Consider the following 13,664-nt stretch of genomic DNA (forward strand, 5'->3'; position numbering starts at 1 on the left):
CATCGTCCCACCGCTCCACCGCTCCATCGTCCCATCGTCCCATCGCCCCATCGCCCCATCGCCCCATCGTCCCATCGTCCCATCGTCCCACAGTGCCGTTGTCCCTTGATTCCGACGCCTGATCACCCCGTCGTCCCATCGCGCTAACGTCCCACTGTCCGCTCATCCCGTCTCTCCATTGCCCCCTCCTCCCACCCTCCCATCTTCCTGCCTTCGGGCCCTGTCCTCCGTACCCTCTTACCCCCCAATCCTGTCCCAGCCGGTCTCGGCCACGGCCTCAGGCTCACACGCTACCCTAGGCTGACAGGGCGATTCAACGCGCTCACGTGGGTTCGGAGCCTCCAGTTAGTTTAGGAAACGATTGTTGGAAAAAATGGCCCGGCTGCACTCTCGGCGCAAAAGGAGAGTTCGGGACACAGGGAGCCCAGAAAACTCAAGGTCCACGCCTCCCTCCCCGTGGAGGATGTTCCTGGCGGAGGAAGCACAGAGGAGGTGCCCGCCAGGCGCTAAGGGCGGGGAGAAGCAGGGCTTTGCAGGGACTATAAAAGCAGCACACAGTTGGCGCCCAGAGCGCCTCAGCCCTCGCTTTGCCCTGGCGCTCTTGGAAGGGCTCAGCCTGGAGTCCCCCGAAGCTGCCCAGAAGCTGCCCCGACGCTCCGCTTTCTGTTTCAAAGCCACAGCTTCTTTGCCCTAAAGCCACTTCCGAGCGCCACCTGCCGGCCGCCTGGAGAACCACCGAAATCGTCAAGGGCCCAGATCTGTGGTTGGCCTTGCTAGGCAGCATCCCTGCCTGCTCCCTTGCTGGAGACCTGCCTTGGCTCCAGAGTCCAGGAAACAGGGACATCCTCCTACTTTTGAGACAGTTGAAAAGGAGCCCCTCTCACACATGCCTGAATGACAGAACCTCCTGTTTCAGACTTCCTTGGGAAAGAGGCTATATCGCCCAAGTGCAGAAGGCACAAACCACCTGTTTCCACCATCAGATGCTCCAGCAGATCTCAGCCTCTTCAGCACAGACAACAGCCGCGCTGCTAGGGGCGACGCCCACCTCCTTACCCTCCTGTCTAGCCTGGATCTCAGCCTGGAACACCTGGAGCCCCCGGAAGAAGACAACCTGGCCCGTGTTTGGGAATTGTGGCCTAGAAGTACTTCTAAAGCATCCATCGGTATATGAAGGAAAAGACACACAGTCGCTCTACCTGGGTAGCAGGTGAGAAATATCTGAAACCAAAACCGTGAACTTAAAAAAAAATTAAGTTTATTTATTTATTTTGAGAGAGGCAGAGACAGCGGGAGCAGGGGAGGGGCAGAGAGAATAGGAGAGAGAGAGAATCTCAGGTAAGCTCTACCCTGCCCACACGGAGCCAGAGGGGGACCTGGAAGTCAAGTCTGATACCATGACCTGAGCTGAGACCAAGAGTGGGAGGCTTCATCCACTGAGCCACCTAGGGTCTCCAAAATCATGAACTTAAAAAAAAAAAAAAAGTATAGAAGACATGTTTAGGAGAAGAACATGATCTATTTCCATAAGTAAATGATCATGTGATGTAATTTTAAAATCTGATCAAGGTTTGGGGCGTATTTGCGATTTCCAAAATGTAAAGTCCAAATTTTAAGTGGAGAGGTGTTTGGGGATAGTATTTTCTGAAAGACGTTTGTCAGTAAGTGAATGCCAGCTGTTGTACCAGATCTATAGAAAACTAGAAGACAACCGTGCAGGAGTTCCAGCTCAGATGTCTCTTCTGGTTGGCTCATCTTCAAACAGTGACTCAAGGACACGAGGCCCTTCCATTCTGTGACTTGACCATATTCAGCACAGGACTCCAAATGGGTGTGAGATGCTTGAGTCTATTCCAGTTAGTTGTAAAGGGAAACAATATGGAAGATCACATGGGAGGTTTTCAAGGGTCAAGGCTAGACCCCACAGGACAGTATCACTTCCACCACCATTTGTCTGGTCCGAATGTATTCTCATGGGCTGCCTAAGTGTCAATATCAAGTGCGTCCACTGGGAAACAGACTCTACTCTGGTGACTGTGGAAGAGAGGAGTCCAGTGAAAGTGAGTTTTCACTGTTACATTATTTGTACTGATGCTTTTTTTTTCTTTACGTTTACTTATTTTTGAGACAGAGAGAGACAGAGCATGAATGGGGGAGGGTCAGAGACAAGGAGACACAGAATCTAAAACAGGCTCCAGGCTCCGAGCTGTCAGCACAGAGCCTGATGCGGGGCTCGAACTCAAGGACTGCGAGATCATGCCCTGAGCCGAGGTCAGCCGCTTAACCGACTGAGCCACCAAGGCACCCCAGTACTGATGCTTTTCTCAAGGGGAACAATAGCCAATATGTTGGCAGCACACTTTTTCTTGAAAAGCTCAAAACGACTGACCCAAAGTCTGACTCCACAGTTTAAACCGGGGGGAGATTCAATCCAAAGGATGTCACTCTTTAGACTTGACAGCATCATTGATCCACTGAAAGAAGCATTGCAATCGATTGCCAGAGGCCGATGTTGGAAAGTGGCCATAAGGGTGGAGATGAGGTCTTGGAACACTTTGTAAAATTCAGTTATCATTATGTGAGGGAGGTGAGCAAGGTATGATGAGGTAGCTCCTTGCAGGTACTTGAGGCTCCCTGAAATAAAAGAGGAGAGTGAGTCTTCCATTGATGACCAGACCCGTGATTCTCGTCTTAATATTCTAAATACTGAAAATACAAACTTGAAGGAAATTTCCACACACAGAAATCTTTCTTTCTTCTTTCTTTCTTTCTTTCTTTCTTTCTTTCTTTCTTCTCTTCTTCTTCTTCTTCTTCTTCTTCTTGTATTGTTTTGTTTTTAAATGCCTCACAGGCTATTCCATTATAAGTTCCCTGTAGGACCGTGAGGAATTCATATAGGATCTTCAGATCTATTGTCCTTGCAAATCACATGATTCATATCTCTGTAGCCTCTGTTGGTAGTATTCTTTCTCCTGTAATTACCATGCTTGTTTTCCTCATGAATATTGATTGTGCTCTGGAAATGATGTGAACCAGACTGGGTGCCTAGAAAAACAGCCGGCTAAGATGATGTCTCTCCCCTTAAGTATTTTACAGACCCCTGGAGGGAGGTATTCTAAGGAGAAAACAGAGCAGGTCAGGGACCAATCTGTTTGGGCTGCCTTAAAAAAATAGCATACCCTGGGTAGCTTGTAAAAAGCAGTAATTTATTGGGGCGCTTGGGTGGCTGAGCCAGTTGGGCGTCCGATTTGGCTCAGGTCATGATCTCGTGGTTTGTGAGTTTGAGCCCCGCGTCGGCTCTGCGCTGACAGCTCAGAGCCTGGAGCCTGCTTCAGATTCTGTGTCTCCCTCTCTCTCAGTCTCTCTCCCACTCACCCCTGTCTGTGTCTCTTTCTCTCTCAAAATATAAATATTAAAAAAATTTTTAAAAAAAGCAGTAATTTATTGGTCACAGTTCTACAGGCTGGAAATCCAAGAGTGGGGTGTCTCTTATAAAGGCCCCAATTCCATCATGAGGGCTATACTCTTGTTCTCGCGCTACCTTCCAAAGGCCCCACCACCTAATACCATCACTTTGGAGTTAGGACTTCAACAGATAACATCCAAACAGTCTGACCATAGCGGCTCCTTAAAGGCTCCATGCCCGCCATTTAGAAGATAGAACACAGCTGTGCCGAGGGACAAGCGTGAGGAGGCAGGTTGGCAGGCAAGGACAGGGCGCCAAGAATTAGGAAGCCAAAGTCTTGCTTTCTGACAGGAAGGGAAGCTCTGATTATTACCCACCCTGCCCTCCCCGAATTCTACATATCGAACTGAAACGGAGCCTACTCTCCCACAGAAATAGACGGAGATAGGAGCATGCAGCTAATGGTTCATGTTCTTTCTGAGTTGTCTCCAGAGAAGCTCAGGGTGAAGGCTCGATCATTGGCGCTTCGGATCACCAAGTCCGGGGATCAACGGTCAGGTGACTGTGAGCTCTGGGGTCCAGGAGAGTTGGAGTTTCGATGTGTTGTTCTGTGCAGGACGCCAGGCTGGTTAGTTTTCTGTGATGACCACGTTGAGGGGCGATTTGAGATGAGGCCACACCTGGGGGTTCTTCCTCGTGCTGGGCAAAGGCTGAAAATAGTGCTGTTTTGGCAGCCGGAGTCCCAGAGCCCTATGTGCAGGAAAGCAAATAAAATCCCAGTGGCTTCAGCAATAATCTCAGTAGGCCACGTGGGTAGCAGGAGACTAGAGCAGAAATTTCAGCCATTGTCTCTACAATCTTGCTCAGCACCTATGGCCCTGATGAAGCAAACTAGCATGGTCATTCACGAATGCCTTCTGGTAGGAGGAGAAAATCAGTGAGACGCCTGCAGTAAAAGTGACTTACTGAGCCAGTATTCAGGGCCCGGTGCTGAGGACAACAGAATGAATGTAACAGAGTCCATGACTAGGAGCTCGTGTGTCCAAGATGGGTACACACCTTCCATTTAAAGAGTTGGTCTGTGGAGGGCTTAGGCCGGGTAACTTCCTATGCAAAATCCAAAGAGTTAAGGATGGGAGCAAAGAGAAAGTTCTTCACATGATAATAATCAATATTTACAAACTTCTGAATTTAGGACAAACAACTTTCTTTTCTTTTCTTTTCTTTTTTTTTTTAAGAATAGATCTGGTTTGGGACTTCTGAAAGTCCTCTGGGAAATTTGAAATTAAATGCAAATATAAAAGAAAATTCAAATTGAATATATATGTTTTTTAAGGTTATCTCTTTTGAGAGAGAGATGGAGCACAAGCGGGGAGGAATAGAGAGACAGGGAGAAAGAGAGAGTCCCAAGCAGGCTCTGCACTGTCAGCGCAGAGCCCGACGAGGGGCTCAAACTCACAAAATGTGAGATCATGACCTGCGCTGAAACCAAGAGTCAGACGCTTAACCAACTGAGCCACCCAGGCGCCTGCGAATATGTTTTCTTACTTGCCTATTTTCTAGGCGATATCATTACCAACGGTGCAAAAATTAGCTCTTGGAGAGTGAACAAATCTTACGTATTACAATGGTTCGTTGCTCTTCAAATCAACCCTATTCAACCAAATCTTATTCCTTAGGATTTATAATCTCATCACCTTGTATCTTCTCGGTGTTTCTTGGGTATCTTATGTGAAGTATTGATGTTGAGTTCATGGACGTTATACAAAATGTATGCATGTTAAGAGCAATAAAACTTACATCCAGTAGATGGATCACCAGAGGACTCTCCCTCCATCATTTGCTAGATTTCAAAGCTGTGTTGTGAGAGGTGGGCTTCCCTTAGAAGACGCCACGGTGCTTACGTTGGAGCCTTAGCGTGAACTGGGCTCTAAAACTAAATGCGAGTAGTTTCTATTTGATCATTTAATTCTACTAAAGTTATTCAACTCATTTATAATTATGTCAATTGCTGAAAAGAAATCGATGTTGAGAATATCTTGATGAATATCTAGCTGCTAGTGAAATTAAAAATTGTTTTTTGATATGAAGCACAATTAAAAGTTAAGGCCTAAAAATACATGTTAAGACAATACTGTAATTTTTCAATTGTTTTTAGAAGTTCTTAAAAACGTTTTAAGTATATCATTACATGTATATTATTATTGTCTTTGTATAATTATTAATTTGAATATGTAACCTAATACATTACTATTTATACATGTAAATATGTTAACATTTGCTCTGCAAACTTAGCTATAGAGATAAATAAAATGGTAATAACTTTTAAATTTGCTTTTAGCTTAAAATTTTTATCAATTTTAACCCTGCCTTGGATCAAAAAGGAAGTTTGGCACTCTCTTTTTCTATGTATAAAGGATAGATAGAGAGAGAGTACATAAATAGATATAGAGTATAACTGTGTCATTAAAATTTCATGAGGGGTTCAATTAGCAAAAAAAATCTAAAAGGGGTCAGGGGAAAGGGGGCAATAATTAAATAAAACGGTTGAGAAGCACTGCTCTGAACCCATTTGGAGAATGCAAAATGAAAACCAGAAAACAAAAGTAGGAAGTAAGAGGAGATTCAGAAAATGGAAACTCATGTGTTCCCATTTAGGAGGTGCGCACAAGGGAAGATGTTCAGAGAACCTAGAGCCACGGGTCACAGAGTCGCCCACCCCAGCCGGGCCAACAGCATCTGCAAGATCCCCAATGGCGCTGCCCTCTTCCTTCTTGGTGGCCCTGGTGGCGCTGGGCTGCAACTCCGTCTGCTCCCTGGGCTGTGACCTGCCTCAGACCCACGGCCTGCTGAACAGGAGGGCCTTGACGCTCCTGGGACAAATGAGGAGACTCCCTGCCAGCTCCTGCCAGAAGGACAGAAACGACTTCGCCTTCCCCCAGGACGTGTTTGGTGGAGACCAGTCCCACAAGGCCCAAGCCCTCTCGGTGGCCCACGTGACGAACCAGAAGATCTTCCACTTCTTCTGCACAGAGGCGTCCTCGTCTGCTGCTTGGAACACCACCCTCCTGGAGGAATTCTGCACGGGACTTGATCGGCAGCTGACCCGCCTGGAAGCCTGTGTCGTGCAGGAGGTGGGGGAGGGAGAGGCTCCCCTCACGAACGAGGACGTTCATCCCGAGGACTCCATCCTGAGGAACTACTTCCAAAGACTCTCCCTCTACCTGCAAGAGAAGAAATACAGCCCTTGTGCCTGGGAGATCGTCAGAGCAGAAATCATGAGATCCTTGTATTCGTCAACAGCCTTGCAGAAAAGATTAAGGAGCGAGAAATGAGACCTGTTCAACATGGAAATGATTCTCACTGACTAATCGTATCACACTATCCACGTGTTCTGCCATGTCAAAGACTCTCATTTCTCCATTCTGCTGTGACATGAATGGCATCAATTTGTCAATATTTTCAGGAATATTAACTACATCATGTCAACTCTACAAGCACTAGTCACTTTCCGATGACCTTGCTGATCTATTTATGTATCTATTTAACAATTTATTTATTTACTTAACCATTTACAAGATTTAAATTATATTTGAATAATATTAAGTGTACTTTCCATTTGTGGTTAAGAGAAAAAATATATTCTTTATATTTATTCAATTTATTATTTTCTTTATTAAATATTTTCTATAGAAAAATTCTTGTCTTTCTTTATTATTTTTTCTTAACGTTTATTTATTTTTGAGACAGAGAGAGACAGAGCATGAAATGGGGGAGGGTCAGAGAGAGGGAGACACAGAATCTGAAACAGGCTCCAGGCTCTGAGCTGTCAGCACGGAGCCCGACGCGGGGCTCGAACTCATGGACCGCGAGATCGTGACCTGAGCCGAAGTCGGCCCCTCAACCGACTGAGCCACCCAGGCGCCCCTGTTTATTATTAAAAAAGAAACAACTCTGATGAAAGAATGGATTGTGCAATTCACTTACTCATTAGTTATTCACGTTATACATTAAAAATAGACTTTCTCTAAGCCAGTCTGTATGCGGCTGTCAGGATAGGGGTGGACATAACAAATCCAGTTCTGCTTCTGCACCAGTGAGTTTTGTGGAGAAAGCAACCTAAAGACAATAATCACACTGAATTTATATCGGTTATATTAAACGGTATAATGAGGAGAAGGGGAAAAATGGAGTTCTCTCAGCAGGATCTGCAGGAAAGCATGCCAGGAAACAGAAACAAAAGCCGTAGATATCTCCTAGAATTGACTGGTGGACTTCCAAGTGCGAATATTCTTTGGAAAATGGACATTTGAGTCTGCAATTTACAAGCAACTCCATTAACTGAAAGCCTTAAAACAGAAGCGGTCACACGGGAAGAGGAGAGCATGAGCAAAGAACTTCAGATCGATTCCTCGAAACTTCAGATGGTAAAGGGAGAAAAGAGCCACAACAGAAACAGAGACAGAATGGCCATGAGGTAGTAGGGTAAGAGAGAATATCGCTAAAAGTCGATTTCAAGGACTGAAATGGCTTCAAAGAGTTGCATCATTGTAAAATGTGGATGTAAAGTGCCCGCCGCACTGGGATGAAGGGGGCATTGAAGCTTTGGTGAGAGCTGGTTTGGAAGAACTCACAGAAACCATATTGGAGGGTGGGAGGGAATGAGTGAGCAAGAGAAGAGAAGTTCAGGTATAAGGAGCAAATAGTTGTGAGAGATGTGCCTGCTGAAATGCAACAACAGGAGAATAGAATGGGAATTGGGAATTACGTGAAGTTTTTTTTTTTTTTTCCTGCAGAGTTCTCCGTTTTGCGCTATGTGTGTCTCTGGATAGATGCATGGATTGGATGTATTGGCAAATCATGTTCATATGCTTAATGTTGTGTTTATTTTAAAGCATGGCACCTTTCATTCCTTACCATGATAATCTATTATCATTTTGATGCGTACTATGCGGAAGGTCAGGAAGCTGTTCTGTGGACGGAAACCATCCAGTATGTGGGGAAGCAGATGGAACTGACCTTAGCGAGGGCTGGGTGGAGTTCGCAAGCAGGCACCACAGTGAGCAGGTGGAAGGTGGGAGCAGAAGCCAAGGGCTCCCGCTGGCTTCCCCTCACCTGGGAGCCACCCTAGTGTTTCCACGGCCGTCACGGTCAGATTTGCCTTTGATTTCCTGGTGCCTCGGTGCATCCCAATGCCGTGACAGCTTTCTAGGAAAGCTGAGTGGAGAAAGAAAAAGATGCTGTATCAAAACTGATGGGAAGTAATGGTAGGGGCCCTTCCCGTTTGCATTCTTGTTTCCCTCTTTTGGTACTGACCTCAAGATGAAGTAGAAAGGAATTCAGAAGAGAAGTCCACCCGTGCCTATAAAATTACTAAATTAAAAAGAACATATACAATTTTAAAAACTCCAAGCTAGTAAAGAAAGGGGTTAGTTTCTCTAGTATGTGGCCTCCCTGCCCCACATCTTGGCTGTGAGATGGATCACGATGAACCAAATAGCTCAGGAGAAAAGAACTGACTCACTAACCCAGGAAGCCTTATTCGTTACTTCAGCGCAAGCCTCCAGCAGCAGGAAAATCAACACTGAGTCCCCTGCGGCCTCAGAAACTGAGAGCGTGAGAAGGACTCCACAGGTTAATAGACTGAACTCCACATAGAAATCAATATTTAGCAAAATAAAATTCCTGTTGCTATTTAAGGTTACAAAAAAAAAAAAAAGGATAGTTTACCCACACCAGTGCCCCCTACACACATGAAGTGCATAACGTTTGTGTCCTCTGGAAGCTATGGAAAAATCTGACTCTTGAGCACCTGACAGAAAGAGAAGGAATTGGTTACAGAAACAAGCTTGGGTCGCAGACAGTTGATTATTTGGGGGACAAAAGCAGCCACCCTCCAATAACATTTTGCTCAAAGCTGGAAGTATGATGAGCTGACTCCTGGCGGCCAGTTACAGAGAAAGAGAGAGTGAGCGAGGGGAGCCAGGTGCCAGACACAGGGCTATGGGCACGCTGACCCAAAGGGACCAGGCATCTTGACTGATGCGCAAAAAATAAAAATCACAACAGAGCTCAGGCTCGGAGGTCAAAGTATGTCCTGAGCAAGGAGGACAACACCTACCTACTTTTGATCGTAACACAAAAGATTTCCGTCATTTGAAAGCTTTGGATCCCTTTACGCTGAAACATTTGAAGTACTGCGGCAAATTAAACTTCACTGAAATAGTGAAATGAGTAATTCATAGGGTTAATGTTTTCTAATCTAATCTACTCTAATCTAAGGCTTACATAAAGAAAGAAAAAAAACTTAAGAAGAATAAAACGTATACAGGAGCATTCAGAAAATGAAAACAGTTTTGTATTAAAAGACATGCGGAGAAAGAACTTGAGAGGAACTAGGGCCCAAGACGCCCCCCTTGCTCGTCACCCAGGCCACCAGACCCCTCAGGTGCTCAGCGCGCACCCCCTCTGCGGGCCTCCTGCTGGATCCCCGTGGCCGCATCTCCTTTCTGGGCTCTGACCTGCCTCCCGGCCACGGGCAGCTTCATAGGAAGACCTACTGCTTCTGACACAGATCAGGAGGACGTCCCAGTTCTCCTGACTGAGGGGCATCTCCCCCGGGGAGAGGAGGGGTGGCTGCCAGTTGCAGGAGGCCCAGGCCACCTCTGTCCCCAGGAGCTGCTCCGGCAGACCTTCTAAGTTCCTCACAAAGTGCCATCTGCTGCCTGGAACCCGATCCTGCTGGACAAGCTGCCCGGGGTTCCAGGGACAGCCGGAACCCGGGACACCTGCCTCAAATGCACACACCCGGACACTCCTGCAAGAACCTTTCACTAGAGGACAAAAGTTCCATCTGGGACTTCATCTCAGTCTCAAGAGAAGCAATGGAGTGATTGTGCCTCTAGAAAGATGCCTGAGTGCAAATCACGTGATCGTTGTCTGCATATTCAAACTCGTAACAATTAGTAAGGAGGAAGGAAGGAGACCCCAAAATCATTCTCTTTAATACATGAAGTCACATTCCCAGGTATTTAGTCATTTCACTGACGTTATTTCTGCTTTCGTCTTAGAATGTATCGAGTTAAATTGTTCAAAAGTGTGCTCCAATGTTCTTCTTCAATGATTATCTCTCGGGGCCTCTTTCCTTGGGAGACACTTACCTCTAACGATGTGACATACGTATTCATGTATTGGCGGACGTTCTGGTACCCACCCAACATGTAATCAGCTGAGCTGGTCGTCAGCCTTGACCTTCCATCAACTATAACACTAGTGCCAAACAAACTGAAAAGCAACAACTCTTCCTAGATCCAGACAGAGACCCTGGATGACTGGGAGCAGAAATGCAAGAGTTTAAAGCACAGCTGAAGCTCGTATTGGTAGAAACACTGAAGCTGAAATGGAAGAATTACTGGCAGGTCCATATGGACGAGCTTGAGATCGAAAAACTACAAGATATCCTGTCTTTGGGGGCCACACGCTTTTGTGAGTGTTACCTTCGGGAGAAACCTTCACCAGGTTCTCACTGTGAAGATGAGAAAACAAACTCCTGGTGCTTCCAGCAGAGGAAAGGAAAGAGAAATCACTGGCTGGGAATCCTCTCAGTCTTCTGTTCCCCTCAACAAAGGCCTGCTCTCCAGGGAAATGATTTTCCTAGAGCCTCCCCCCGCCCCCACCGGGGGAAGGGAAGTCCAGCCCTCTCTCCTCTTCCACTCGGGGGACAGGAAAGACACAACTGCACGCCCCTCTAACTTTCCTGTGTCCCTTAGCGGGGTGGTCACGTTAGAACATTTAGAAGCGCTTAGCGGAGTATTTTCCACTGAATGAAGGCTTACCATCATGTTCTTATTTATTCATAGAGGTCTATAAGAGCATAAGTAACTTCTCCTAGCCCTCTCTCTGTAACTGACTGCAAAATGCTGAGAGTCTAAAAAAACAGAATTGGGAACAAGTGGCTCATCAATGTAATGATATACATACTAATATACTATGTACACATAGATACTATGTATATACACGTGCACTATGTATTCTGACACTAGCACGTTCCCCTTTCCTCCCGCTTCCCCAGATCTCATTCTTCACGTGCATCTCACAGTTTTTCCTTCTGCCCCAGTGTAGAAACCCCCAGTGAGCTCTGCTCTCCTCAGTCTCTCCTCCTGAACCTGCCCTGCCCATTCACACAGCTGCTTCCTTTTCTGCTGTGGTTTCCGGCCAAGTACAAAAGTCACTAACTGAAATCAAGAGTTGTGTGAAAGTTCTAGGTTTTTGGAAACTCTCATAGGAGAGTTCTTGTTCTCTTCTTTTTCTTCTCGTGACCTTTTTTGGCCATGAGGGAATGTTCCTCCTGCAATGATGTAACTAGCTGTAGGGAAAAAGGAAAGAGAAAGCAGGATCATTTTAGTCAGAGGTCTGTTAAAATAGTTACAAAGGAAGAGTGCCACCTACTGGCCAAGATGGACAAAGACAATGACCGGATCTGGAGACCTGGCTTGTGGTCTACAGAAGTCTGTTCCCAGGCAGGAGTCTTTTCTACAGAGAAAAATGACTCTTTCCTGGAAAGAACTGACTCCAATAACATAATAAGCCAATTTCCTTACCTTGGATATAGTTTTGAAAAAACACAAGTGTTCTTTTTTTTTTTTTTTTTTTTTTGAGAGAGAGAGAGTGAGCACATAAGGGAGGGGCAGAGAGAGACTGGGGACAGAGGATCTGAAGCAGGCTCTGTGCTGACAGCAGAGAGTCTGATGTGGGGCTTGAACTCATGAATCGTGAGATCATGACCTGAGTGAAGTCGATGATCAACCAACTGAGCCCCCAAGAGCCGTTAGCTTCACAGCAAAATTGAGTGCAAGATATCGAGGCTTCACATACTCCCCGGTTCTGTATATGAATAGTCTCCCCCATTATCAGCATTGCCACACCAGGTGGAATAGTTATTACAATTGCTTCCAAGGGTATAACAGTAAGTTCCTAGGGTTGTGAACCAGCCTGAAATATTGCAGTGGTCTGTGGCACTCCAAAGCTCAACATTGGGCCAGTCTAACAAAACATTATTCCTTAATATTTATTTTCTCTCATTGGATTTTCTTGGGTATCATACGAGAAGCACGGACATTGAATTTGTTGAATATACACAAAACATCTGCAAGATCAGTGTGACAAACCTGGGGCTAACCCGTCTCTGTGATTGGAAGAGTTTCTCTCCATTGTTTCTTGGATCTCAAAGTCATTCTGGGAGAGGTGGCTTTTGCTCACTTGTGAGCTGCTATTGGCCGTCTTGTGCATGTTGCTTTTGTCTGAGCCTCAATGTGATATGGGCTTTGGGAATTAAATACAAATATATTATATTTTATGATTTAATTCTACAAAACTCATTCAACACATCAGCAATTATCTAGTGAGAAACAGAAAAAATATTGTGACAATACCTTCAAGAGTATCTAGCAGCAGGTTAAGTTAAAAATTATTTTGTCAGGGCACCTGGGTGGCTCAGTCGGTTAAGCGTCTGTCTCTTCATCTCGGCTTAGGTCATGATCTCACGGTTTATGAGTTTGAGTCCCGTGTCGGGCTCTGTGCTGATGGCGTGGAGCCTGCTTTGGATTCTGTCTCTCCTTCTCTCTGCCCCTCTTCTGCTTGTGCTCTCTCCCAAATAAATAAATAAACTGAAAAAAATTATTTTGTCATGAGGCAACATTAAAATTCAGTACACTGAAAATAAATCAGGGAATAATTTAAGTGAATAATTAAAATTTTTTGTGGCTTTTAGCAATTTGGAATGATTTTAAATATTTAAGTACATTGAAATAGTTATGTCTTTATAGAAATTTTAATTTACTTATGTACTTTATATAAAATTTATATAAGTAAATAAGTTATAAGTCACAAATTAAATTTAGGTCTGGAATAGAATAGAGACTCCAGAATTGGACCCACAAATGTATGGCCAGCTAATCTTTGACAAAGCAAGAAAGAATATCCAATGGAAAAAAGACAGTCTCTTTAACAAATGGTGCTGGGAGAACTGGACAGCAACATGCAGAAGGTTGAAACTAGACCACTTTCTCACACCATTCACAAAAATAAACTCAAAATGGATAAAGGACCTGAATGTGAGACAGGAAACTATCAAAACCCTAGAGGAGAAAGCAGGGAAAAAACCCCTCTGACCTCAGCCACAGCAACTTCTTACTTGACACGTCCCCAAAGGCAAGAGAATTAAAAGCAAAAAATGAACTATTGGGACCTCATGAAGAGA

At 45.1% G+C, this 13,664-nt stretch overlaps 1 protein-coding gene across 1 annotated transcript; it reads left to right on the forward strand.

Moving 5' to 3' along the window:
- The first annotated feature begins 6,048 nt into the window (after nucleotides 1-6,048).
- Nucleotides 6,049-6,741, forward strand: LOC125150435 (interferon alpha-like). Its single transcript, XM_047830390.1, has one exon. It carries the CDS (start codon nucleotides 6,049-6,051, stop codon nucleotides 6,739-6,741), a length of 693 nt encoding a protein of 230 aa, XP_047686346.1.
- Nucleotides 6,742-13,664: the final 6,923 nt, after the last annotated feature.

This window comes from Prionailurus viverrinus, chromosome D4 (genome assembly GCF_022837055.1).
Source record: "Prionailurus viverrinus isolate Anna chromosome D4, UM_Priviv_1.0, whole genome shotgun sequence".
NCBI classification, from domain to species: domain Eukaryota; kingdom Metazoa; phylum Chordata; class Mammalia; order Carnivora; family Felidae; genus Prionailurus; species Prionailurus viverrinus.